The sequence below is a fragment of the Salmo trutta genome, chromosome 21 (genome assembly GCF_901001165.1).
Source record: "Salmo trutta chromosome 21, fSalTru1.1, whole genome shotgun sequence".
NCBI lineage: Eukaryota > Metazoa > Chordata > Actinopteri > Salmoniformes > Salmonidae > Salmo > Salmo trutta.
The window spans coordinates 47,924,538-47,952,389 of record NC_042977.1 but is presented as its reverse complement, the minus strand read 5'-3'; the positions used below and the strand labels follow the sequence as shown (position 1 = coordinate 47,952,389).

Genomic DNA, 27,852 nt, shown 5'->3' with positions numbered 1-27,852 from the left:
GTCTACTTGTTTTAGAAGAAGCCAGTATGACCCTGGTTTCAGACATGTTATTAGCACCTTTAATCAGAGGCATCATGGAGCTAATCATGTTGAGGCGCTACCGAGGGCCAACGTCAATATCTGTGATTTAACTCTGTGTAAAAGAAAAATCAAGCAAAAAAAATAAAAATAATAATAATAATATTTGTTTTTGCCACTAAAGGAAACTAGGCAAAAAATATGTTTTATTCTTCAGATATTTCAAATTGATGGGGGCATGTGCTGCTCTGTTTCAAGGACCCAACAGCCCAGCTGAGCTGTAGTGAATTCAGAATAATAGTGACGTAGCCTAATGATCTATGTCAATGGCAATAACACTTTCATGCAAATATTCAGGAATTGCCATGTACACTTTCCTTTGTGGCAAAACAATTCCCCTAAAAAGAATATACGTGTATTATAATATATTTATTTCTAATGTTTGTGAGAGAAAACAAATGACTGAATATTTAAAATGAATTCTGGATTAAAAATACATTTTTTTTTTTTAAGTTCAAAATCCCATGGATGCCTGTTAGCTGTTGTTGTGATATTAGTTTATATATCTAATGATGATCCATCAAAGTGTCCCGGTAAGCTCACCCCGCTCCTCCGGTTGCCGTCTCTCCCTGAATCTCTCCTCTTTGTGTTTACACATCCGCCTTTTCCAGCTCGCAACTAGTTACCACAGCCACAAAGTCCAAAAGGATATACCGTCCTCATTTAAGGTTAGGGTTAGGCATAAGGTTAGTCGTGTGGTTAAGGTTAGGTTTAAAAACCACATGTTAAGAAGATAAATTGTAGAAATGGGAGGGGTTTAACCATCATTATGACTTTGTGGCTGTGGTAACGACCCCCATCAGGAGCCATTTTGTACACAGATCACTAACATACATCACTAACATATATCACTAATATACATCACTAACAGACATGTAAACTCCGATCTCTCAGCAAGTCTAGTAGAGCGCAAACCTGGATGATCTATTAGCTAGACTACATTTCAAACGGAATCAGGACCAAAACTCCGGAAATTGTGAATGTACTAGTGCACACGGGTTCCTGAACAGTTGTGTCTTTCTCTAACCGTCCCGCTACCGCATTACCGGGGCTACCCACGGACACGCTGTGGATACATGGACCGGAGAAGCCAGCGGTTATTGAGTCTTGTGACATCGGACTGATGTCGGGACGATCTCCGGTGTAAATGTTCGCGACGGGAAAAGAAGGAGAAAGTCTTCCCTGTTTTCTATCAGTACGAGAACATCATGGCTTTTTCCTGGCTGACTTGTTCTCTTCTCCTGGGAACTTTGTGTGCAGGTAAGAAACGCCGCGTCTATTGTACACATCGATGAAACGGCAACAGTTGCAACACACGTCATTTGGTATAACTGATAGCTTAGTTTTTAATTATTTTTTTTTTAAATTTAAGCCTTTATTTAACTAGGCAAGTTTCCATCCCATTTTTTAATTTTGTTATTGTCGGGGCACGTGTTGTCAAGGTATATTTCCCTTCACGTGGATGTTTCTTAATGTTTTATTTGCAGTGAAATGATTCAGTCGACTGTTGTCATTAGATGTGGTCTTCCAACATCCATGCTTTCCATAGATTGAGGATACATGTTTTATTTATGCTATAGCCGACTCTGATGGAAAGCTGCTGGTGTGTGTAGGCCTAGATGTGTGTGTGTGTGTGTGTGTCGAAACGGGATAATTGTTTCGTCATGTGTTTTGTTCCCCCTCGTGACCTGTGCAGATTCACAACATAAAACAATGGCAGGATCCTTTATACCAGTGGTTCCCAAACTGTTTATAGTCCCGTACCCCTTCAAACATTCAACCTCCAGCTGTACCCCCTCTAGCACCAGGGTCAGTGCACAATCACATTTTGTGTTTTTGCCATTTTAATTTTAATTTTTACCTTTATTTAACTAGGCAAGTCAGTTAAGAACTAATTCTTATTTACAATGACAGCCTAGGAACAGTGGGTTAACTGCCTTGTTTAGGGACACAACAACAGATTTGTACCTTGTCAGCTTGGGGATTCGATCTAGCAACCTTTTGGTTACTAGTCCAACGCTCTAACCACTAGGCTACGCTGCCGCCATCATTGGAAGCCTGCCACACATACGATACATTTATTAAACATAAGAATGAGTGTGAGTTTTTGTCACAACCCGGCTCGTGGGAAGTGACAAAGAGCTCTTACAGGACCAGGACACAAATAATAATATAATAATAATCAATATTTTGCTCTTTATTTAACCATCTTACATATAAAACCTTATTTGTTCATCAGAAATGGTGAATAACTCACCACAGGTTAATGAGAAGGGTGGGCTTGAAAGGATTCACATAACTCTGCAATGTTGGGTTGTATTGGAGAGAGTCTGTCTTAAATCATTTTCCACACACAGTCTGTGCCTGTATTTAGTTTTCATGCTAGTGAGGGCTGAGAATCCACTCTCACATAGGTACGTGGTTGCAAAGGGCATCAGTGTCTTAACAGAGCAATTGACCAAGGCAGGAAACTCTGAGCGCAGCCCAATCCAGAAATCTGGCAGTGGCTTCTGATTTAAATTCAGTTTTCACAGAACCGCTTGTTGCAATATCAGTAAGTGGACTGGAGGCAGGACATGAAAGGGATAACAAATCCCACTGTTTGTGTCGTCTGTTTCAGGAAAGTACCTGCGTAATTGCACACCCAACAACACTCAGGTGCTTCACTATATCACATTTGACTTTACCTTTATTTATCTAGGCAAGTCAGTTAAGAACAAATTCTAATTTACAATGATGGCCTACTGGGGAACAGTGGGTTAACTGCCTTGTTCAGGGGCAGAACAACAGATTTGTACCTTGTCAGCTCGGGGATTCGATCTAGCAACCTTTCGGTTACTGGCCCAATGCTCTAATCACTAGGCTACCTGCCGCTCCACATTGTCCATAAGCTTGAGTTCATTTGCACACACAAAATCTAACAATGATGGAAAGACCTGTGTGTTGTCCTTGTTAATGCAGACAGAGAAGAGCTCCAACTTCTTAATCATAGCCTCAATTTTGTCCCGCACATTGAATATAGTTGCGGAGAGTCCCTGTAATCCTAGATTCAGATCATTCAGGTGAGAAAAAACATCACCCAGATAGGCCAGTCGTGTGAGAAACTCGTCATCATGCAAGCGGTCAGACAAGTGAAAATTATGGTCAGTAAAGAAAACTTTAAGCTTGTCTCAATTCAATTGATAACCAGAAATGATCCGTATGATCAAAAAGCAAATTTCTTTAAAATGTTGTGCACAAATTTGTTTACATCCCTGTCAGTGAGCATTTCTCCTTTGCTAAGAGAATCCATCCACCTGACAGGTGTGGCATATCAAGAAGCTGATTAAACAGCTTGATGATTACACAGGTGAACCTTGTGCTTGGGACAATAAAAGGCCACACTCTAAAATGTGAAGTTTTGTAACACAACACAATGCCACAGATGTCTCAAGTTTTGAGGGAACGTGCAATTGGCACGGCTGACTGCAGGAATGTCAATCAGAGCTGTTGCCAGATAATTTAATATTAATTTCACTACCATAAGCTGCCGTTTTAGAGAGTTTGGCAATACAGTGGTTCCTCCACTAAAAGTTTTGCGATTATGCTGCGGTACTTAGAGGTAATTTATGGTTTAGTACGGTACCCTGCGTCACCACTTCATTGCTCCAGACCACCACAAGGGGGAGTTAGAGCACTGATTATGCTTTTGGGTCCTACTGTGTCTCTAACTGACAATGAATGGGCGACATAAACCTAAATAGAAACTGATAATTGTGCACAACTTCAGTATTACTTACTAAAACTGTTGTTACACTAATATTATATATTATTTTTTATTTTGTTAGGATTATTTTGCTCTTACTGTAGTACTGTAGGCCACTCCCGACCAGTCATGTTGTACAGCGCCTGAGTGGTGCAACCGACTAAGACACTACTGGTTCAATACCTGTGGTGGGTTCATCTCCCTCTAAAAACAGAAATAAATCATTCTAAATAACAAACTGGCTTTATTTACAAATTAGTAAACCCCATGTTTAAGAATGGCCTTTTTCTTGTTCATTTACATTATTTGAAAACAAAATAATCTCCAAAATATATATTTTTTTAAACAAACGGATGATTAATTTCTAATTCTATAAAAGCCCCGTGGATATTCTCACAGACGTATTATTAACCCTGTTATTAGCAGGATAATATATATTGGTCATATTGGTCACGGCTCCCGAGTGGAGCACAATGGGATTGCCTTGCAGTTCTCCAGCTGTATCCACTGAAAGCGTGCGAGGTTCAAGGCACGAGGGCAGAGGGTACGGGATGGGCAGCAGAGCAGCGCACAGAAGACAGACCGAGCCCATGGGGAAGGGGGAGGGGGGGGGGTGGACCCCTACCTCGCCACACTGGGTTGCACCTAGCAACACTTTAAGGGGCATTGCACTAATAATGGCGCTGACTAGGGAAACGTTTCCGCTGTTCTGTTCTTAGTGCCAGTCTACACGTTCAAACTAAAACAATGTAAAAAATAATAATTATTGTAAAAAAATTATTATTAAAATACTCTTTCAAAATGCAGATGTTTATTTATTTATGGATCCATAGCAAATTACTATAGGAATAAATATCACTGAATTACAGAAATATCATAACGTTAATCTTAACGCTACAGCATACAATGACATTCTAAATGATTCTGTGCTTCCAACTTTGTGGCAACAGTTTGGGGAAGGCCCTTTCCTGTTTCAGCATGACAATGCCCCAGCGCACAAAGAGAGGTCCATATAGAAATGGTTTGTCAAGATCGGTGTGGAAGACCTTGACTGGCCTGCACAGAGCCCTGACCTCAACCCCATCAAACACCTTTGGGATGAATTGGAACGCCTACTGCGAGCCAGGCCTAATCAACCAACATCTGTGTCCCACCTCGCTAATGCTCTTGTGGCTGAATGGAAGCAAGTCCCTGCAGAAATGTTCCAACATCTAGTGGAAAGCCTTCCCAAATGAGTGGAGGCTGTTATAGCAGCCAACTCCATATTAATGTCCATGATTTTGGAATGAGATGTTCGACGAGCAGGTGTCCACATACTTTTGGTAATTGAGTGTGTTTTTGTTGAGTGTAGTTTCTTGTCATCTGTACACCATTTATCAGGCTGGCTACCCTTCAAGCACTGTCTTTATGTAGAATATATTTCCATTAATGTCTGTAGACATTATCATGACCACACAGTAACGGGCTAAGGCTCTTCTAAACAGTCAATTAGGATGTATACTTTATGTATACCATTTATGTTATAAATGTGTAAAAAATGGTCTAGAGACTAAAACCGATTTGTGACTAGGCATAGTAAGCACCTTCTCCAGAGTCCATGTTATAGAAAAGAGCAGGCTTCTGTAGTGACCTGAGAGAGGGAGAGAGAGAAAATATTTTATTGGCTTTCCTCTGACACCGCCTATTATATAGGTCCTGGATGGCAGGAAGCTTGGCCCCAGTGATGTTCTGGGCTGTACAAACTATCCTCTCGATGTTGCCGCTGTAGAACTTTTTGAGGATCTGGGGACCCATGCCAAATCTTTTCAGTCTCCTAAGGGGCAAAAGGTTTTGTCGTGCCCTCTTCACGACTGTCTTGGTGTGTTTAGACCTTGATAGATCCTTAGTGATGTGGACACCAAGGAACTTGAAGCTCTCAACCCGCTCCACTACAGCCCTGTTGATGTTAATGGGAGCCTGTTCGGCCCTCCTTTTCCTGCAGTCCACAATCAACTCCTTTCTTTTGCTCACATTGGGCGAGAGGTTGTTGTCCTGGCACCACACTGCCAATTCTCTGACCTCCTCCCTATAGGCTGTCTTATCGTTGTCGGTGGTCAGACCTACCGCTGTTGTGTCGTCAGCAATTATGTTGTTGGAGTCGTGTTTGGCCACACAGTCGTGGGTGAACAGGGAATACAGGAGGGGACTAAGTACACACCCCTGAGGGGCCCCTGTGTTAAGGATCAGTGTGGCAGACGTGTCGTTGCCTACTCTTACTACCTGGGGGTGGCCCGTCAGGAAGTCCAGGATCGATTTCCAGAGGGAGGTGCTTAGTCCCAGGGTTCTTAGCTGAGTGATGAGCTTTGAGGGCACTATGGTGTTGAACGCTGAGCTGTAGTCAATGAACAGCATTCTCACATAGGTGTTCCTTTTGTCCAAGTGAGAAAGGGCAGTGTGGAGTGCGATTGAGATTGCGTCATCTGTGGATCTGTTGGGGCGGTATAAGAATTGGAGTGGGTCTAGGGTATCCGGGAGGATTCTGTTGATGTGAGCCATGACCAGCCTTTCAAAGCACTTCATGGCTACCGACGTGAGTCCCAAGGGGAGGTAATCAGTTAGCCAGGTTTCCTTCGCTTCCTTGGGCACAGGGACTATGGTGGTCTGCTTGAAACATATAAGTATTACACACTCGGTCAGGGAGAGGTTGAAAATGTCAGTGAAGACACTTGACAGTTGGTCCGCGCATGCTTTGAGTACACGTCCTGGTAATCCGTTTGGCCCAGCGGCTTTGTGAATGTTGACCTGTTTAAGGGTTTTGTTCACATCAGCTACCGAGAGGGTTATCACACAGTCATCCAGAACAGCTGGTGCTCTTGTGCATGCTTCAGTGTTGCTTGCCTCGAAGCGAGCATAAAAGGCATTTAGCTCGTCTGGTAGGCTCGCGTCACTGGGCAGCTCGCGTCTGGGTTTCCCTTTGTAGTTTTCTAGGCCTGCCACATCCAACAAGTGTCAGAGCCGGTGTAGTAGGATTCAATCTTAATCCTGTATTGACTCTTTGCTTGTTTGATGGTTCGTCTGAGGGCATAGCGGGATTTCTTATAGGCGTCCGGATTACTTTCCCGCTCCGTGAAAGCGGTAGTTCTAGCCTTTAACTCGATGCGGATGTTGCCTGTAATCCATGGCCTCTGGTTGGGATATGTATGTACAGTCACTGTGGGGACGACGTCATCAATGCACTTATTGATGAAGCCGATGACTGAGGTGATATACTCCTCAGTGCCAATGGATGAATGCCAGAACATATTCCAGTCTGTGCTAGCAAAACAGTCCTGTAGTGTAGCATCTGTGTCATCTGACCACTTCCGTATTGAGCGAGTCACTGGTACTTCCTGCTTTAGTGTTTGCTTGTAAGCAGGAATCGGGAGGATAGAATTATGGTCAGATTTGCCAAATTTAGGGCGGGGGAGAGCATTGTATGCATCTCTCTGTGTGGAGTAAAGGTGGTCTCTGATTTTTTTTCACCCCCCTTGTTGCACATCTGACATGCTGGTAAAAATTTGGTAAAACTGATTTAAGTTTGCCTGCATTAAAGTCCCTGGTCACTAGGAGCGCCGCTTCTGGGTGAACATTTTCTTCTTTGCTTATGGCCTTATAGAGTTGGTTGAGAGTGGTGTTAGTGCCCATTTCGCTTTGTGGTGGTAAATAGACGGCTACGAATAATATAGATGAGAACTCTCTTGGTAGATAGTGTGGTCTGCAGCTAATCATAAGGTACTCTACCTCAGGTGAGCAATACCTCGAGACTTCTTTAATATTAGACATCGCGCACCAGCTGGTATTGACAAAAAGACACACACCCCCACCCCTCGTCTTACCAGAGGTAGCGTCTCTGTCCTGCCTGTGCATTGAAAATCCCCCCAGCTCTATATTATCTGTGTCGTCGTTGAGCCACCACTCGGTGAAACATAAGATATTACAGTTTTTAATGTCCCGTTGGTAGGATAATCGTATTTGTAGATCATCAATTTTATTTTCGAATGATTGCATGTTAGCAAGTAGAACGGAAGGCAGTGGCAGTTTACTCGCTCGCCTACGGATTCTCAGAAGGCAGCCCGATCTGCGTCCTCTTTTCCTCCGTCTTTTCTTCACGCAATTGACGTGGATCTGGGCCTGTTCCCGGGAGAGCAGTATATCCTTCTCGTCGGACTCGTTAAAGGAAAAAGCTTCTTCCAGTTCGTGGTGAGTAATCCCAGTTCTGATGTCCAGAAGTTATTTTCGGTCATAAGAGACGGTAGCAGCAACATTATGTGCAAAATAATTTAGACGCAAAAAAAACTAACAAAATAGCACAATTGGTTACGGGCATGTAAACGTCAGCCACCCTCTTCGGCGCCATTTTGGCAATCAGCATCAGGGATCACTGGAGCATGTAGGCTAGTTTAGCTCTCTGTTTTAGCTCTGTGTAGTTGGCTAGCTTATCTCTCTGTTTTACCTCTATAGCCTGGTATTAGGCTTGCTCAGCTCTGTGTCGTAGGCTAACTTAGCTCTGTGTAGTAGCCTGGTATTAGGCTAGCTCAGCTCTCTGTTTCAGCTCTGTGTAGTAGGCTAGCTCAGCTCTGTGTAGTAGCCTAGCTCAGCTCTGTGTAGTAGCCTGGTATTAGGCTAGCTCAGCTCTGTGCAGTAGCCTGGTATTAGGCTAGCTCAGCTCTGTGTAGTAGCCTGGTATTAGGCTAGCTCAGCTCTCTGTTTTAGCTCTGTGTACTAGGCTAGCTCAGCTCTCTGTTTTAGTTCTGTGTACTAGGCTAGCTTAGCTCTGTTTTAGCTCTGTGTACTAGGCTAGCTTAGCTCTCTGTTTTAGTTCTGTGTACTAGGCTAGCTTAGCTCTCTGTTTTAGTTCTGTGTACTAGGCTAGCTTAGCGCTCTGTTTTAGCTCTGTGTACTAGGCTAGCTTAGCTCTTTGTTTTAGTTCTGTGTACTAGGCTAGTTTAGCTCTCTGTTTTAGTTCTGTGTACTAGGCTAGTTTAGCTCTCTGTTTTAGCTCTGTGTACTAGGCTAGCTTAGCTCTCTGTTTTAGTTCTGTGTACTAGGCTAGCTTAGCGCTCTGTTTTAGCTCTGTGTACTAGGCTAGCTTAGCTCTCTGTTTTAGTTCTGTGTACTAGGCTAGCTTAGCTCTCTGTTGTAGCTCTGTTTAGTATGATGGTAGTAGGCTAGCTTAGCTCTCTGTTTTAGCACTGTTTAGTATGATGGTAGTAGGCTAGCTTAGCTCTCTGTTTTAGCACTGTTTAGTATGCTGGTAGTAGGCTAGCTTAGCACTCTGTTTTAGCTCTGCATTTACAGTGCCGTTGTATTTTATTTTGATAATGTTTTTCTGTGTGTGTGTGTCTAATGGGTAGATTAGGCCTAATGAGGAGATGTTCATGTCTCCGCCCTAACAATGGGAGTCGTCCCAACGACGGGAAGGCAGGTGACAAGCTTAGGTCCAAAATAAGCCCATAGAAACGCATTGGGCTTATTTTGGACATATTTTGAAACCTCTCACTGTACTTCTTCCTCTCAGATAGAGGGATACCACCGTAGGGGGTTGGGCAGCCAGGCTCCTATAGACAGGGATTTAAAGAGACAGGCTTTATTTTTTTTTACAGTGAACAAAGAAACATCTACATGCTATGTTCAAACCATATTATGATGACATCACTTCTTATATTTTCCTATCCACACAAAAATATTTGTTGAACAGTTTTGTTGATTTTACGTCACAATGAGCTCACAGTTTCATTCAAAAATTGAATAAACCAACCAGAATGAAAGACCTAAACTTCAACTGACATTAAAAACAGTTACAGGCTGTATTGGAGGTCTAAAAACTAGTGTTCTCCTCCATTGTGATGAATAAGTCCTAGTCAACATGATAACTTTTACTGTCTCAGTAGCCTATTCTACCACTAAACACCACTGCGCTCAATGGGGGGGCTGTTTTGGGTTCAAACTCAAAGATCATTACTCTGCTCTGCTCATAGAACCTCCTTATCTACCTTCCCAGATGTGCTATAGTCATCTAGTTAAAGGGGCAATCTGTGATTGTTAACCAAAATAGTGGTGGGGTGGCCCGCTTTGTTGTTTGAAATGCAAATTGCCCCTTTTTTATGCAACAAAAAAAACTGTCAAGGTTGCTGCTGTCTACGGAAGTAGCTAACACACAGACAGTCACAGGCTGTGTTCCAAATGGCACCCTATTCCCTAGTGTACTACTTTTGACCAGGGCCCTATGGCACCCTATTCCCTATGTGGTGCACTACTTTTGACCAGGACCCAATAGGGATTAGGGTGCCATTTGGGATGCTATTATTATGGTTGTGATGTCTTCACCCGGTATATCAATGGAGTATAATGACGTCATTACAGAGTTTTATCAGGGTCGTGTTCAGAAGGCATCAAACAGAAGATAACTGAGTAACTATCAGTAGACTACTTGTCCAATAGGACATGCTTATTTTGTTTTAAAGGGTTCTCAGGTGATGGCATTACTAGCTAGGTGTGGGCTGTTTTGGCGAGAGCAGCATAGAGATTAACGCCGGTACCGATTTATTGTAGGACCTATTTTTTTTAAAGCCGATACCGATTAATCGGCCGATTTTTTTTATTATTTTAAAAACACCATTTTTTTTAACGTTTATTTATTTGTAATAATGACAATTACAACAATACTGAATGAACACTTTTATTTTAAGTTAATATAATACATCAATCAAATCAATTTAGCCTCAAATAAATAATGAAACATGTTCATTTTGGTTTAAATAATGCAAAAACAAAGTGTTGGAGAAGAAAGTAAAAGTGCATTATGTGCCATGTAAAAAAGCTAACGTTTAAGTTCCTTGCTCAGAACATGAGAACATATGAAAGCTGGTGGTTCCTTTTAACACGAGTCTTCGATATTCCCAGGTAAGAAGTTTTGGATTGAGGTTATTATAGGAGTTATAGGACTATTTCTCTCTATACCATTTGTATTTCATATACCTTTGACTATTGGATGTTCTTATAGGCACTTTAGTATTGCCAGTGTAACAGTATAGCTTCCGTCCCTCTCCTCGCCCCTACCTGGGCTCGAACCAGGAACACATCGAAAACAGCCACCCTCGAAGCGTCGTTACCCATCGCTCCACAAAAGAGCAAGGGGAACAACTACTCCAAGTCTCAGAGCGAGTGACGTTTGAAACGCTATAAACGCGCACCCCGCTAACTAGCTAGCCATTTCACATCGGTTACACCAGCCTAATCTCGGGAGTTGATAGGCTTGAAGTCATAAACAGTGCAATGCTTGAAGCACAGCGAAGAGCTGCTGGCAAACGCACAAAAGTGCTGTTTGAATGAATGCTTACGAGCCTGCTGCTGCCTACCACCTCTCAGTCAGACTGCTCTATTGAATATCAAATCATAGACTTAATTATAACATAATAACACACAGAAATACGAGCCTTAGGTCATTAATATGGTCAACGATTATGCTTTTTTCGCAAATGCGCTTTTGTTAAATCATCCCCCGTTTGGCTAAGTTGGCTATCTTTGTTAGGAAAAAATAGTCTTCACAGTTCGCAACGAGCCAGGCGGCCCAAACTGCTGCATATACCCTGACTCTGTTGCACAGAACGCAAGAGAAGTGACACAATTTCCCTAGTTAAAAGAAATTCATGTTAGCAGGCAATATTAACTAAATATGCAGGTTTAAAAATGTATACTTGTGTATTGATTTTAAGAAGGGCGTTGATTTTTATGGTTAAATACACATTGGTGCAACAGCGCTTATTTTTGGCGAATGCGCTTGTTAAATCACCCGTTTGGCGAAGTAGGCTGTGATTCAATGATAAATGAACAGGCACCGCATCGATTATATGCAACGCAGGACAAGCTAGATAAACTAGTAATATCATCAACCATCTGTAGTTAACCAGTGATTATGTTAAGATTGATTGTTTTTTATAAGATACGTTTAATGCTAGCTAGCACCTTACCGTGGCTTCTTGCTGCACTCGCATAACAGTTAGTCAGCCTGCCACGCAGTCTCCTCGTGGAGTGCAATGTAATCGCCCATGATTGGTGTCCAAAAATGCCGATTACCGATTGTTATGAAAACTTGAAATCGGCCCTAATTAATCGGTCGACCTCTAATAGAGATACTGTATGTACACAGTACATATACAGGTAACTGCCACAATAATGGAAACTCTTCAGTAAATGAGGGATAGAAAGTTTATTGAAAGCAGGTGGTTCCTGAGGTAATCATAAAAACGTTTTATTTTTATTTAAAAAAATGTAACCCCCTTTTCTCCCCAATTTCATGGTATCCAATTGGTAGTTTGTCTTGTCTCATCGCTGCAACTCTCGTACGGACTCGGGAGAGGCGAAGGTCGAGAGCCGTGCGCCCTCCGAAACACAAGCCGCACTGCTTCTTGACACAATGCCCACTTAACCCGGGAGCACCAATGTGTCAGAGGAAACACCGTACACCTGGTGACCGTGTCAGTGTGCACTGCGCCTGGCCCGCCACAGGAGTCGCTAGTGCGCGATGGTACTAGGACATCCCTGCCGGCCGAACCCTACCCTAACCCGGACAATGCTGGGCCAATTGTGCACCTCCCCATGGGTCTCCTGTTCGCGACCAGCTGCGGCAGAGCCACAGTTAGCACTGAAGTGCTGTGCCTTAGACCACTGTGCCACTCGGGAGGCCCTCTGAGTTAATTAAAGGGAAGATTGTAAAGGTAGAAAAGTGACGTCGAGTTGAACACTCAGCAGGAGTGAACACTCAGCAGGAGTGAACACACTCAGCAGGAGTGAACACACTCAGCAGGAGTGAACACTCAGCAGGAGTGAACACACTCAGCAGGAGTGAACACACTCAGCAGGAGTGAACACACTCAGCAGGAGTGAACACTCAGCAGGAGTGAACACACTCAGCAGGAGTGAACACACTCAGCAGGAGTGAACACACTCAGCAGGAGTGAACACACTCAGCAGGAGTGAAGCCACTGTCCACATAAGACGCTAAAGACCCACATCATACCGAGTCCTCCTATTGGACCATGTCCTTAGATTAGATTCAACTTTGTCATTGTACAAGTACAACGAAATGCAGTTAGCATCTAACAAGAAGTGCAAATAAAGAGTACAAAAAAGTGAAACAATTAAAAATACAATGTATATTATTAAGTGGGATGTATAAATGTGCAATGATGGCAAATTATCAGACCATATCCTGTGGTTTCTTGATTCTCTATCACCTATACAGCGCGCAGGCTTTTAGCGTAGCCTCTTTTCCACCCCTGCTGGCTTACCCCTACTAGCTAACTGTTAGCAGCCTTTTAGCATAGCCCCTTTTCCATCCCTGCACCTCTACTAGCTAACTGATAGCAGCCTTTTAGCATAGCCCCTTTCCCATCCCTGCTGGCTTACCTCTATTAGCTAACCGCTAGCAACCTTTTAGCATAGCCCCTTTTCCATCCCAGTACCTCTACTAGCTAACTGATAGCAGCCTTTTAGCATAGCCCCTTTCCCATCCCTGCTGGCTTACCTCTATTAGCTAACCACTAGCAACCTTTTAGCATAGCCCCTTTTCCATCCCAGTACCTCTACTAGCTAACTACTAGCAGCCTTTTAGCATAGCCCCTTTTCCATCCCAGTACCTCTACTAGCTAACTACTAGCAGCCTTTTAGCATAGCCCCTTTCCCATCCCTGCTGGCTTACCTCTATTAGCTAACCACTAGCAACCTTTTAGCATAGCCCCTTTTCCATCCCTGTACCTCTACTAGCTAAGTGCTAGCAGGCTTTTAGCATAGCCCCTTTTCCATCCCTGTACCTCTACTAGCTAACCGCTAGCAGGCTTTTAGCATAGCCCCTTTTCCATCCCTGCTGGCTTACCCCTACTAGCTAACCGCTAGCAGGCTTTTAGCATAGCCCCTTTTCCACCCCTGCTGGCTTACCCCTACTAGTTACCTACTAGCAGGCTTGAAACACATCACTTATTAGGAGTTCAGCACATCAGAACTTCTTGTACTGTTACTGATTAACTTTTACCATCATAGTAGACATTGAATGTCAAACCAATCTATATCTAGCTACAAGCAGTAAATCCAGGTATAATGGCTAATGCAAACATTGGCAACCATGATATTCTGCAAGTTATATTGGCCACTGAATATCAGGCAGTTCAGCAAAAATAAAGACTTCCCTTGAAATAAACAATGACATTATTCCGATTTGGCATTTGACCATTCATTTCTGCAAAATGTGCAGTATTCTGTTGATGGAATTGTAGCTAGCTTGCATGCTAGCTCATGCCATCCCCAAGCTCCACGCTAGATCCGTGTGAGTGGGCCAGTTCGTTTAGCATGGCCCGGTGCACTTAGCATGGCCCGGTGCACTTAGCAGCTTGGATCACCAATGGCAGGGATCACCAATGCAGCCATAGGCCGACAGTATGATGTCATTACTTGCCTTGAGGGAATCTGCGATCTGAAGCAGAGAATAGCTAAACTCAATCATTGTTTACACGTTAAGCTATATGTTCTCAATTTAAAAGGATGTATATGAGGCAAACCATATACCAGATTTTGTACATGCCTTTTTAAAGCTCTAATATGTAAATTGTTTGGGAGACCTGACCAAATTCACATAGAAATATGCATTATAGATCTGACATTCTCATTGAAAGCAAGTCTACGAAGCGGTAGATCTGTTCGATGTGCACTATTTCTATGCTTCCCGTTAAGTTTCTGAAAATACTATATTTTTGTTTATGGAAAATATATTTCATTGCGGTTTAGATGTTACAATGATTCTCTACACAAATATTAGAATTTTTGCAACCTGGTATTGGTGGAACGATTTCTGCATATTGCTCCTTTTAAGTGCTGACATATAAAATTGTTTAGTGCAAATCGAACCCTTGTAATTTAGGTACAGTATGAAAGTAAGGAGATGCCAATTAGGCTACAGGAGATGAGCATTACAGGTAACATATATGAGGTTCATTTTATTTCATAAATGTTGCTTGCAAAATGATTGCAGCTGTTAACTTGTTCCCATAGATAGACAGTACATGGTTTCTCTGTGTCACTGACCCTGGATAAGCTAGCGACTGTGCTATTGTAACAGTGTAGGTTCCGTCCCTCTCTTCGCCCCAACCCGGGCTCGAACCAGGGACCCTTGCACACAACAACAACTGACAACCACCGAAGCATCGTTACCCATCGCGCCACAAAAGCCGCGGCCCTTGCAACGCAAAGGGAAACCCTACTTCAAGTCTCAGAGCGAGTGACGTCACCGATTGAAACGCTATTAGCGCGCACCACCGCTAACTAACCATTTCACATCGGTTACACTATCACAGCTAACCTTTTAGGTCAATAATATGCTGTTCTTATCAACATTTTGTTTGCTTTATAATCGTGAGTGAAATTGAACTAGCTAGTAGCTTACAAGGTTAGCTGACTTTTCTCAAAACCAACGTCAATGTGGCTAGCTAATCCTTGTCCCTCATGCTAGCCTTTACAGCCAAATATCACTTTAGAAATGTCCAAATAATAAATATTGATATGGCCAGCTTTAGCTCATCTCAAAATAATAGAGAAATGCTGGGAAAACCAGCGTGCAGCAAATGTTCAAGAAATGTTTTGTCGTCAGTGATTGTTTTGTTGACATGTTTAGTCATCATGCACTGTATCTCCTACGGCACTAATCTAGTGAGCACCTTCAGAGCGCCGCCCAAGCAAGGCATTTGTTTAGTTTGATGTGTTGCGAGGCATCACAGATTTTACACCAGGTTCCGACTCTTTAGCTGATTTCTGCCGTGGAACTTCCCCAGGCTTCCCGTTTTTAGGGAAACCTGGTTTGTGACGAGGCTAGTCCTACCACTGTCGTCTGTAAACCTGATGATTGAGTTGTAGACGTGCTAGGCAATGCAGTCGTGGGTGAACAGGGAGTACAGGAGGGGGGCTGAGCACGCACCCTTGTGGGGCCACAGGATCAGCGTGGCGAAGGTGTTGTTGCCTACCTTCCACCTGGGGTCGGCCCTTCAGGAAGTCCAGGACCCAGTTGCACAGGGCCGGTTTCAGACCCTGGGCCCGAGTTTAGCGATGAGCTTGGAGGGCGCTATGGTGTTGAAGGCTGAGGTGTAGTTGATGAACAACGTTCTTACATGGGTATGATTCTTGTCCAGATGGGATAGGGCAGTGTGCAGTTGGATGGCGATTGGGGCGGTATGCAAATTGAAGTGGGTCTAGGGTGTCAGGAAAGGTGGAGATGATATGATCCTTAACTAGCCTCTCAAAGCACTTCATGATGGCTGAAGTCAGTGCTACAGGTCATTTAGTTCAGTTACCTTTGCTTTCTTGGGTACAGGAACAATGGTGGACATCTTGAAGCAAGTGGAGACAACAGACTGGGATAGGGAGAGATTGAATATATCCGTAAACACCCCAGCCAGCTGGTCTGCACATGCTCTGAGGCCGCGGCTTGGGATGAACGTCTAGCCTTAAATGTCTTAGTCACGTCGGCCACGGAGAACGAGAGCTCACAGTCCTTGTGAGCGGTGGTGGCCCTCGGCGGCGGCTCTGTGTTTTCCTCGAAAGTGGGCGAAGAAGATTGTGTTTCACGGTATACCGAAACTTCTGTACTTTTTCTATACTAGGACATGAAAAACGGTTCGGTACTAGAATTTTTGTTACTTTCGGTACTTCTGTCAAATATTTCACGTCTTCTACTGATTGAGAGCAGATCAAGTCTCTCTCCTTACAGCGCGAGAGCACAGTGCCGGTTCCACTTACTCATTGTTAGCTCTATCTACCCTGTCCTGAGGAACCACTGGACTCACTGGGGAGTCTGGACTGTATCATGTTATCTCCTCTCTCATACTGACTCTAGTCTGTCCTGAGGAACCACTGGACTCACTGGGGAGTCTGGACTGTATCATGTTATCTCCTCTCTCATACTGACTCTAGTCTGTCCTGAGGAACCACTGGACTCACTGGGGAGTCTGGACTGTATCATGTTATCTCCTCTCTCATACTGACTCTAGTCTGTCCTGAGGAACCACTGGGAGTCTGGACTGGCTCATGTTATCTCCTCTCTCATACTGACTCTAGTCTGTCCTGAGGAACCACTGGACTCACTGGGGAGTCTGGACTGGATCATGTTATCTCCCCTCTCATACTGACTCTACCCTGTCCTGAGGAACCACTGGGAGTCTGGACTGGCTCATGTTATCTCCTCTCTCATACTGACTCTAGTCTGTCCTGGGGAACCACTGGGAGTCTGGACTGGCTCATGTTATCTCCCCTCTCATACTGACTCTACCCTGTCCTGAGGAACCACTGGACTCACTGGGGAGTCTGGACTGTATCATGTTATCTCCCCTCTCATACTGACTCTAGTCTGTCCTGAGGAACCACTGGACTCACTGGGGAGTCTGGACTGTATCATGTTATCTCCCCTCTCATACTGACTCTAGTCTGTCCTGAGGAACCACTGGGAGTCTGGACTGGCTCATGTTATCTCCTCTCTCATACTGACTCTAGTCTGTCCTGAGGAACCACTGGACTCACTGGGAGTCTGGACTGTATCATGTTATCTCCCCTCTCATACTGACTCTAGTCTGTCCTGAGGAACCACTGGGAGTCTGGACTGGATCATGTTATCTCCCCTCTCATACTGACTCTAGTCTGTCCTGAGGAACCACTGGGAGTCTGGACTGGATCATGTTATCTCCTCTCTCATACTGACTCTAGTCTGTCCTGAGGAACCACTGGACTCACTGGGAGTCTGGACTGTATCATGTTATCTCCCCTCTCATACTGACTCTAGTCTGTCCTGAGGAACCACTGGGAGTCTGGACTGGCTCATGTTATCTCCTCTCTCATACTGACTCTAGTCTGTCCTGAGGAACCACTGGACTCACTGGGGAGTCTGGACTGTATCATGTTATCTCCCCTCTCATACTGACTCTAGTCTGTCCTGAGGAACCACTGGGAGTCTGGACTGGATCATGTTATCTCCTCTCTCATACTGACTCTAGTCTGGACTGAAGAACCACTGGGAGTCTGGACTGTATCATGTTATCTCCTCTCTCATGCTGCACAGAAGTTAACATACTTGAATAATGCAACACGGCATGTAGAAATGTTGAAACAGTTTATCGATAGAGATTTACAATTCAAATAAATGACTAGCATTATGTTGCTATGTAATTAGATTGATAAAATGGATTGTATACTTGTTTCATTAATGCAAACTAGAGGTTGACCGATTAATCGACGATTTAATTAGGGCCAATTTCAAGTTTTCATAACAATCGGTAATCGGCCTTTTTGGACGCCGATTACATTGCAATCCACGAGGAAACTGCATGGCAGGCTGACCACCTGTTACACGAGTGCAGTGTTCAAAGGACCTTGTGGCTGCAAGGAGCCATGGTAAGTTGCTAGCTAGCATTAAACTTGTCTTAAAAAACAATCAATCTTCACATAATCACTAGTTAACTACACATGGTTGATGATATTACTAGTTTAACTAGCTTGTCCTGCGTTGCATATAATCAAAGCGGTGCCTGTTCATTTATCATCGAATCATAGCCTACTTCGCCAAACCGGGTGATGATTTAACAAAAGCGCATTGCCGAAAAAATCTTTGCACAAATGTACCTAACCATAAACATCAATGCCTTTCTTAAAATCAATACACAAAATATATTTTTTTAAACCTGCATATTTAGTTAAAAGCAATTCATGTTAGCAGGCAATATTAAACTAGGGAAATTGTGTCACTTCTCTTGCATTCAGTGCAAGCAGAGTCAGGGTATATGCAACAGTTTGGGCCGCCTGGCTCGTTGCAAACTGTGTGAAGACCGTAATTCATTTGCCAGAATTTTACATAAATATGACATAACATTGAAGGTTGTGTAATGTAACAGGAATATTTAGGGACTTAGGGATGCCACTCATTAGATAAAATACGGAACGGTTACGTATTTCACTGAAAGAATAAACGTTCTGTTTTCGAAATGATAGTTTCCGGATTTGACCATATTAATGACCAAAGGCTCGTATTTGTGTTTATTATAATTAAGTCTACTATTTGATAGAGCAGTCAGTCTGAGCAGTGGTAGGCAGCAGCAGGCTCGTAAGCATTCATTCAAACAGGACACTACTGCGTTTGCCAGCAGCTCTTAGCAATGCTTGAAGGACAGCGCTGTTTATGACTTCAAGCCTATCAACTCCCGAGATTAGGCTGGCAATACTAAAGTGCCTATAAGAACATCCAATAGTCAAAGGTATATGAAATACAAATGGTATAGAGAGAAATAGTCCTATAATTCCTATAATAACTACAACCTAAAACTTTTTAACTGGGAATATTGAACCACCAGCTTTCATATGTTCTCATGTTCTGAGCAAGGAACTTAAACGTTAGCTTTTTTTACATGGCACATATTGCACTTTTACTTTCTTCTCCTACACTGTTTTTGCATTATTTAAACCAAATTGATGTTTAAATAATGAAACACATGAAACACGTTTCATTATTTATTTGAGACTAAATAGATTTTATTAATGTATTATATTAAGTTAAAATAAAAGTGTTCATTGTTCATTCAGTATTGTTGTAATTGTCATAATCTGTCAACCTCTAATGCATACATTTAAAAAATATAATGATTTTGAATTCCAAATATCTGTCGGTTCAAGTGTCATTCTGTGAGGGGGTCCGTCCACAACGTGGCTGGCTTACCCTTTATAATCTCTGATTGTCTGGACTGTTTGTTTTGTACTTTCATTTCAGGGGACCAAAAGTATTGGGACAAATTCATTTGTGTAGTAAAAAGTTTAGTATTTGGTCCCATATTCGTAGCATGCAATGATTTACATCTAGCTTGTGACTCTACACATTTATTGGATGCATTTGTTGTTTTGTTTTTAGTTTAGTTTCAGATTATTTTGTGCCTAATAGAAATGAATGGTAAATAATGTATTGGGTCATTTAAGAGTCACTTTTATTGTTAATAAGAATATAATGTTTCTAAGCACTTCTACATGAATGTGGCTGCTACCATGATTTCTCTAAAATCCTGAATGAATTGTGAATGATGAGTGAGAAAGTTGCATACTCACAAATATCACACCCCCCCCCAAAAAATGCTAACCTCTCCTGTTATTGTAATGGCGATAGGTTAACATGTCTTTGGGGTATGATATTTGTGCGTCTAACTCTATCATTATTCACGATTCATTCAGGATTATCCGTTATGGTATTAAAGCAGTATCGAAACATGCCTCAACGACACACTTAGCTAACGTTCTATCTGTAACGCATGTTACGTCTTAGGCCGTTGTAGGAAAGAACACTCTGTTTTGCGTCGTGCTTAAGAACAGTCCTTAGCTGTGGTTTATTGTCCATATATCACACCCCCTCGGGCCGTATTGCACACCTCCACCTTTCTTTTTCCCGGAGAGTTCTTTCTTCCTGTCCTCGTGATGGACAGAGAACCCAACTGGCTAAATGGACGGGGACTGTATCTCCAGAGGGGGCTGGAAAACTGTAAATTCTGTCAAACGGATTATGTTGCAGTTCCTGATGTCTCGCTGGAAGGAGATCCTCGCCTTGAGCTCATCTGCTATATTGTCCAGGGACTGAACGTTAGCAAATAATATTCTCAGAAGCGGTGGATGGTATGCACGCCTCTTTAGTCTAACTAATTCTTCTTCGGCGACTTGGAGCAGTCCCCGGGATGAATGGAATTGCCTCGATAACCATGCCTTCTCCTCTGTCCTCTCTCTCCTGCCTCCTCCTGTCTCTCCTGTTTCTCCTGCCTTCTCCTGTCTCTCCTCTCTGTCCTGCCGCCTCCTGTCTCTCCTGTCTCTCCTCTCTCTCCTGCCTCCTCCTGTTTCTCCTGCCTCCTCCTCTGTCCTCTCTCTCCACTAGGCTGGGGCCATGGCGATGTGGAGACCAGAGATTGTGTGTACTACAATGATAACTGGCGTACAGAGCGTACCAACCAGAGTGGTGTGGAGAGGTGTGAGGGGGAGAAGGATAAACGACTACACTGCTACTCCTCCTGGCTCAACGTCTCAGGAACCATCAAACTGGTGAAGAAAGGCTGCTGGCTGGACGACTTCAACTGCTATGCCAGGTACCAGGCACTACATACCAACTGGTATGCCAGGTACCAGACACTACATACCAACTGCTATGCCAGGTACCAGGCACTACATACCAACTGGTATGCCAGGTACCAGACACTACTTACCAACTGCTATGCCAGGTACCAGGCACTACATACCAACTGGTATGCCAGGTACCAGACACTACTTACCAACTGGTATGCCAGGTACCAGGCACTACATACCAACTGCTATGCAGGTACCAGGCACTACTTACCAACTGGTATGCCAGGTACCAGACACTACATACCAACTGCTATGCCAGGTACCAGGCACTACTTACCAACTGGTATGCCAGGTACCAGGCACTACATACCAACTGGTATGCCAGGTACCAGGCACTACATACCAACTGGTATACCAGGTACCAGGCACTACATACCAACTGGTATGCCAGGTACCAGGCACTACATACCAACTGGTATGCCAGGTACCAGGCACTACATACCAACTGCTATGCCAGGTACCAGGCACTACATACCAACTGGTATACCAGGTACCAGACACTACTTACCAACTGCTATGCCAGGTACCAGGCACTACATACCAACTGCTATGCCAGGTACCAGGCACTACATACCAACTGCTATGCCAGGTACCAGGCACTACATACCAACTGGTATGCCAGGTACCAGGCACTACATACCAACTGGTATGCCAGGTACCAGGCACTACATACCAACTGGTATGCCAGGTACCAGGCACTACATACCAACTGGTATGCCAGGTACCAGGCACTACATACCAACTGGTATGCCAGGTACCAGGCACTACATACCAACTGGTATGCCAGGTACCAGACACTACATACCAACTGGTATACCAGGTACCAGGCACTACTTACCAACCACTATGCCAGGTACCAGACACTACTTACCAACCACTATGCCAGGTACCAGACACCTAGGACCTTTTTACTTAAGTGTGTGTTTTGATAGGACACACGGGATAGGAAGCACTGGTCCTTATTCCACTTGTGTAATAACAAAGGAATGCTTCGCGGCAATACTATGGCAGTACTATGGCAATACTATGGCGATACTATGGCAATACTATGGCAATACTATGGCAATACTATGGCAGTACTATGGCAATACAAATCAATCACAGATCAACTAGGTAGCACCATGATGTCACAATGACCTTACTCAAATCGTTCTAGCAGTACTACAGAAGTATGAGAGGAACGTTTGGGACTAATAGATCTTGTAAATAACGTGCGTGTGTGTGTGTGTGTGTGTGTGTGTGTCTCGTCAGACAGGAGTGTGTGTCCATGGAAGAGAACCCCCAGGTGTTCTTCTGCTGCTGTGAGGGGAACTACTGCAATGAGAGGTTCACACACCTGCCTGACCTCGTCGCCGCCGGCAACAGAGGTGAGTGGACATGAACTTTGAACCCCGTTCTTAAATTAAAAAATAAATAAAAAATGAATCAGAACACATCATACAGACTAGGTATCAGGCATCACAATATACCAACAGTAAAATAAATGAAGATATCGGTAAAGATATTGATTGGTTGATTGTGTTCTCTTCCACAGTGAAAATGTGTCTGACTGATTGATTTTCATCTTCTGTGATCTTTTCTCCTCCCTAGTGAAAATCCGCCCCCCTCCCAGAGTGCCGTCTCTGTTGAATAGCCTGGTGTACAGTCTGCTATCTCTGTGTGTTCTGTCTCTGACCCTGCTACTGGCCCTGTGGATGTACCGACAGCGCAAACCACCCTACGGACATGTTGACCTCCTTGAGGTGAGACCACACCACATAACTAGTGCTGATCTAGGATCAGCCCCCCCCCCCCCCCCCCTGTGGTCATATCATCTGATCTAGGATCAGGCCCCCCCCCTGTGACCATATCATCTGATCTAGGATCAGGCCCCCCCCTCTGACCATATCATCTGATCTAGGATCAGGTCCCCCCCCCCCTGTGGTCATATCTTCTGATCTAGGATCCAGCAACCCTGTGACCGTATAATGTTATTCATCATGATCTGAAAGGCAAATTCCTTATTCATTATGATCCAATATCAGATCAAACAAGACCGTCTGTTTACACAGGTAGCCCAATTCTGATATTTTGCCTAATTATTGGCAAAAGATCCGATCTGATTGGTCAAAAGACAAATGATTGGCAAAATATCAGAATTGGGCTGCCTGTGTAAACACAACCCGACACATAAAGAAGATCAAGGAAAGTATCAGAGAATCGATGGAATGTGATATGTCAGGTTGTAGTGTTTTCTCCCCTCTCCCCTGTCTTGTCAGGACCCTCGGCAAACCCCTCCATCTCCCGTGGTGGGGCTGAAGCCTCTGCAGTTACTGGAGGTGAAGGCTAGGGGGCGCTTCGGCTGTGTGTGGAAGGCTCAGCTGATGAGTGAATACGTGGCTGTAAAGGTCTTCCCTGTTCAGGTGAGACATGCAAGGGCTTTAGTCTATGGCAGGGGCCTGGAATTCATTTTGCCCAACACTCTAACCATTAGGCTACCTACCGCCCTGTAAGTTTCTATTATGACATATGATCGTATGGGTGTGCAGGACAAGCAGTCGTGGCAGAATGAGAGAGATATCTTCCTGACTCCTGGTATGAGACATGAGAACCTGCTTCGTTACATCGCTGCAGAGAAACACGGCAGCAACATGGAGACTGAGCTCTGGCTCATCATGGAGTTCCACGAACGGGTGAGAAATACAGCCAATGAATCACTTCATTTATACAATAAATGAATCTATTAATTTATAGAAGAGCATGTTGTGTTTATATTGTGGTCTATTCCAGTTTGTCATCTAAGCCATAGTCAAAACCTCCTTTAACCAAGTCTGTGTGCATCTGCGTCCATGTGTGTGTGTGTGTGTGTGTGTGTGTGTGTGTGTGTGTGTGTGTGTGTGTACAGGGTTCGTTGACTGACCATCTGAAGGACAGTACAGTGACCTGGTCTGAAATGTGTCATATTGCTGAGACTATGTCCCGTGGTCTGGCTTACCTCCATGAAGACACACCCATCTACAAGGGAGAAGGCCCCAAACCCACCATCGCACACAGGTGACATCATGTGTTCTCAAAGTCAATTACTTACCTGCTTAGATAAACATAATAATATATCAAGCCCACGGGTTATATATGTATAAACTACGTTTCCCAGGGACTTCAAGAGTAAGAACGTGATGTTGAGACAGGATCTGACAGCCATCATCGGAGACTTTGGTCTGGCGGTCCGGTTTGAGCCGGGGAAACCCCCAGGAGACACCCACGGACAGGTAGTTACACACACACACACACACACAGGTCTTACGATTACTTACTTGCCTTCTCTCTCTCAAAATGTTCTCTCCTTTATCTCTGTCTCTCGCTCTCCCTCTGTCTCTCGCTCTCCTTTATCTCTCCCTCGCTCTCCCTCTGTCTCTCGCTCTCCCTCTGTCTCTCTCTCTCCCTCTTGCTCTCCCTCGCCCTCGCTCTCGCTCACCTTTACCTCTCCCTCCCTCTGTCTCTCGCTCTCCTTTATCTCTTTCTCTCCTCTCTCGCTCTCTCCCTCTGTCTCTCTGTCGTTCGCTCTCCTTTACCTCTCCCTCCCTCTGTCTCTCGCTCTCCTTTATCTCTTTCTCTCCTCTCTCTCTCCCTCTGTCTCTCGCTCTCCTCTCTCTCTCTCCCTCTGTCTCTCTCTCTGTCGTTCGCGTTCCCTCCTCCAGGTGGGTACGTGGCGTTACATGGCCCCTGAGGTTCTAGAAGGGGCTATAAACTTCCAGAGAGACTCCTTTCTGAGGATAGATATGTATGCTATGGGGCTGGTGCTATGGGAACTGGTGTCACGATGCATCGCCACAGACGGTGAGAATTACTGCTCAGGATCCTCCCCGTTTACAAACTCGTTTCTTTAGCTTTTTCAACTGCTAGACCACATCCCCCTCCAGCTCTGTTTGATGTCTAATATATATTTTCATATATGCCAAATGTCTACCTTGTTTTAGTTTCTGTATAAACAATACATTTACTAATAATAAACAGTGTGTTTACTAATAACAAACAGACTATCAGTAACTTGTAAAGCCTTTAATATAACGTTTTCTTGTCTCTGTCTCAGATACCGTAGGGGAGTTCATGCTGCCGTTTGAGGAAGAGATTGGCCAACACACGTCTCTACAGGAACTGCAGGATGTGGTCGTTCACAAGAAGATGAGACCGGTCTTCAAGGACACCTGGCTCAAACACCCGGTCAGTAACACTGGAGTAACACTGAGATGGTACACTGTCAGGAACACTGGAGTATCACTGGGATGGTACACTGTCAGGAACACTGGAGTAACACTGAGATGGTACACTGTCAGGAACACTGGAGTAACACTGGGATGGTACACTGTCAGGAACACTGGAGTAACACTGAGATGGTACACTGTCAGGAACACTGGAGTAACACTGGGATGGTACACTGTCAGGAACACTGGAGTAACACTGGGATGGTACACTGTCAGGAACACTGGAGTAACACTGAGATGGTACACTGTCAGGAACACTGGAGTAACACTGAGATGGTACACTGTCAGGAACACTGGAGTAACACTGAGATGGTACACTGTCAGGAACACTGGAGTAACACTGAGATGGTACACTGTCAGGAACACTGGGATAGTAACACTAGGATGGTACACTGTCAGGAACACTGGAGTAACACTGGGATGGTACACTGTCAGGAACACTGGAGTAACACTGGGATGGTACACTGTCAGGAACACTGGAGTAACACTGAGATGGTACACTGTCAGGAACACTGGAGTAACACTGAGATGGTACACTGTCAGGAACACTGGAGTAACACTGGGATGGTACACTGTCAGGAACACTGGGAGAATACACTGTGATAATACACTGGGATAGTAACACTAGGATGGTACACTGTCAGGAACACTGGGATAGTAACACTGTGATAATACACTGGGATAGTAACACTAGGATGGTACACTGTCAGGAACACTGGGATAGTAACACTGTGATAATACACTGGGATAGTAACACTAGGATGGTACACTGTCAGGAACACTGGGATAGTAACACTGTGATAATACACTGGGATAGTAACACTAGGATGGTACACTGTCAGGAACACTGGGAGAATACACTGTGATAATACACTGGGATAGTAACACTAGGATGGTACACTGTCAGGAACACTGGGAGAATACACTGTGATAATACACTGGGATAGTAACACTAGGATGGTACACTGTCAGGAACACTGGGAGAATACACTGTGATAATACACTGGGATAGTAACACTAGGATGGTACACTGTCAGTAACAGTAGAGCAGTGGTTCCCAACTCCAGTCCTCCTGTACCCCCACCGAACTAATATATGTTGTACTTCCTCCATAAACTCACCTGATTCAACACATGAAGAGCTTGATGATTATTTGACCAGTTGAATCAGGTGTGTTTGACCGGGGCCACGACAACAATGTGTTTTGTTTGGGGGGGGGTACTGGAGGACTGGAGAAAATATTCAACTCTTTGTTTATTAGCCTTTTATATTGTATTTCCTGTAACCTGCTTCTTGCTGTGTGTGTCGGTGCTGTAGGGTCTGTCTCAGTTGTGTGAGACTATAGAGGAGTGTTGGGACCATGACGCCGAGGCTCGTCTCTCCGCCGGCTGTGTTGAGGAACGCATCTCCCAGATCACCAGGACAACCGTCGGCGCTACCTCAGACTGCCCAGTTGCCATAGTAATGTCGGTAACCGACGACGATGACCTACCTCCCAAAGAGTCCAGCACCTGAGTTCTGTGTTACTGTGACGTCAGAGCAGTGACTTCATCACGGAAGCGGAACGATGCTCTAGCCTAAACTCTTAAACAACTTGAATACAGCTGCTATTTTTATAATCTTAATATTGTTATTATTGTTTAAGACTTTTTTTTATGTTATTTTGGATCAAGTCTTCTCTTCCATCCGTCTTCTGTAGTTTTCACTGAGAAAAGAATATGACAGAAATAAGCTATATGCTGGACAAGACCTCTCTAAGACATTAACTTGTTAAATCTTCTATTCAGTAAATACCTCATGTTGTCTTTAGTGGGTTTGATTATTACCTCATTCTGTCGTCTGGTCAAGATGGCGGCCAGCCAAAGAAAGCTAACCGTATTCCAAACCTCTGACGTGACGATGCACAACACACAGTCTGGACGATGGACAGTATGTATACACACACACACACACACACACACATACATCCCGGACTATACACACACATACATCCCGGACTATACACACTCATACACACACAGCCCAGACGATAGGCCGTGTGTATACACACACACACACACACACACACACACATACATCCCGGACTATACACACACATACATCCCGGACTATACACACTCATACACACACAGCCCAGACGATAGACCATGTGTATATATACACACACACACACACACATACATACACACACACACACACACACACAAACACATACATCCCGGACTATATACACACACAGCCCAGACGATAGACCGTGTATATATACACACACACACTCAGACACACTCAGACACACACACACACACACACACACGGCCCAGACGTTAGCTTACACACTGTAGATCCGCAGGACTCATGTCCGATGAACCAGGAGACTGTTCCAATGTATTTATCTTCCTCGGGATGAAACGTTGCTCTTTACTCAGTGTTCTGTCGTCCGTCTTTGTTTGGCTACGAACGCCTTTTGAAATAACGATACAGACATCTGAACCAACCCTCCATATATAGCCTCTCGATCAGTGCTATTCTGGATCCTTGGGACGTCCCTACTCTAAACCCAGGGCCTAACAGTAGAGTAGAGCAGCGTTTACAGTT

General features: G+C 44.1%; 1 protein-coding gene across 1 annotated transcript; it reads left to right on the top strand.

Annotated features, from left to right (window-relative positions):
- The first annotated feature begins 866 nt into the window (after positions 1-866).
- Positions 867-27,066, top strand: LOC115157595 (activin receptor type-2B-like). Its single transcript, XM_029705980.1, has 11 exons — positions 867-1,338; positions 20,772-20,979; positions 22,268-22,383; positions 22,607-22,758; positions 23,275-23,418; positions 23,545-23,688; positions 23,901-24,049; positions 24,150-24,264; positions 24,694-24,832; positions 25,086-25,216; positions 26,575-27,066. The coding sequence occupies exons 1-11, from the start codon at positions 1,287-1,289 to the stop codon at positions 26,770-26,772; spliced, it is 1,548 nt and encodes a 515-aa protein (XP_029561840.1). The 5' UTR covers positions 867-1,286; the 3' UTR covers positions 26,773-27,066.
- Positions 27,067-27,852: the final 786 nt, after the last annotated feature.